The sequence below is a fragment of the Diorhabda carinulata genome, chromosome 5 (assembly GCF_026250575.1).
Source record: "Diorhabda carinulata isolate Delta chromosome 5, icDioCari1.1, whole genome shotgun sequence".
Lineage (NCBI taxonomy): Eukaryota > Metazoa > Arthropoda > Insecta > Coleoptera > Chrysomelidae > Diorhabda > Diorhabda carinulata.
Window position 1 is genome coordinate 1,691,300 of NC_079464.1, and position 651 is coordinate 1,691,950.

The following is a 651-nucleotide window of genomic DNA, read 5'->3' on the forward strand; positions in this document are numbered from 1 at the left end:
ATGGTATCCATTGAAGAAAGTGTCAACTTCCCCACTGAATTTCTAAACTCTTTACAAGTACCAGGAATGCCATTACATTGCCTTCGTCTGAAAATTGGAACTCCAATCATACTATTCAGAAATCTCAACTCCCCAAAATTATGTAATGGAACTAGAATGATCGTAAAACAGCTATCGAATAATATCATTGAAGCTGAACTTATTTCTGGAAAGACCAAAGGACAGACAGTATTTATACCTAGAATACCTCTGATCTCTTCGGAATTGCCATTTCAATTTAAAAGACTGCAGTTTCCAATAAAATTAGCCTTTAGTTTTACAATTAACAAAGCGCAAGGACAAACTTTAAAATATTGTGGCATTAACCTCAAAGAATCCTGAGAATGAGAAAACGTTTTCAATAAACTTTTTTTTTACTTTTTACGTCATAGTTTATTTTTTTATTTCGACTCTACCACGTCATCTCATATCAACTCCCGGGCGAAGCCGGGTTTTTTAGCTAGTTGAAATATAAAAGGAAGATATGATTGTTGATTGGCTAAAGAAGACACACACACACACGCACGAGATAGAGAAAATTATTATTTTTAACTAACAAATTTTAGACAATATCGACATATAATAATTGAAAGTTTATAAAACACATTAGAT

At 32.4% G+C, this 651-nt stretch overlaps 1 protein-coding gene across 1 annotated transcript; it reads left to right on the forward strand.

Annotated features, from left to right (window-relative positions):
- Positions 1-381, forward strand: LOC130894177 (uncharacterized). Its single transcript, XM_057800797.1, has one exon. It carries the CDS (start codon positions 1-3, stop codon positions 379-381), a length of 381 nt encoding a protein of 126 aa, XP_057656780.1.
- The last annotated feature ends 270 nt before the right edge of the window (positions 382-651 follow it).

Coding starts and splice junctions, on each gene's coding strand:
- LOC130894177 (XM_057800797.1), top strand. CDS start 1: ATGGTATCCATTGAAGAAAGTGTCAACTTCCCCACTGAATTTCTAAAC.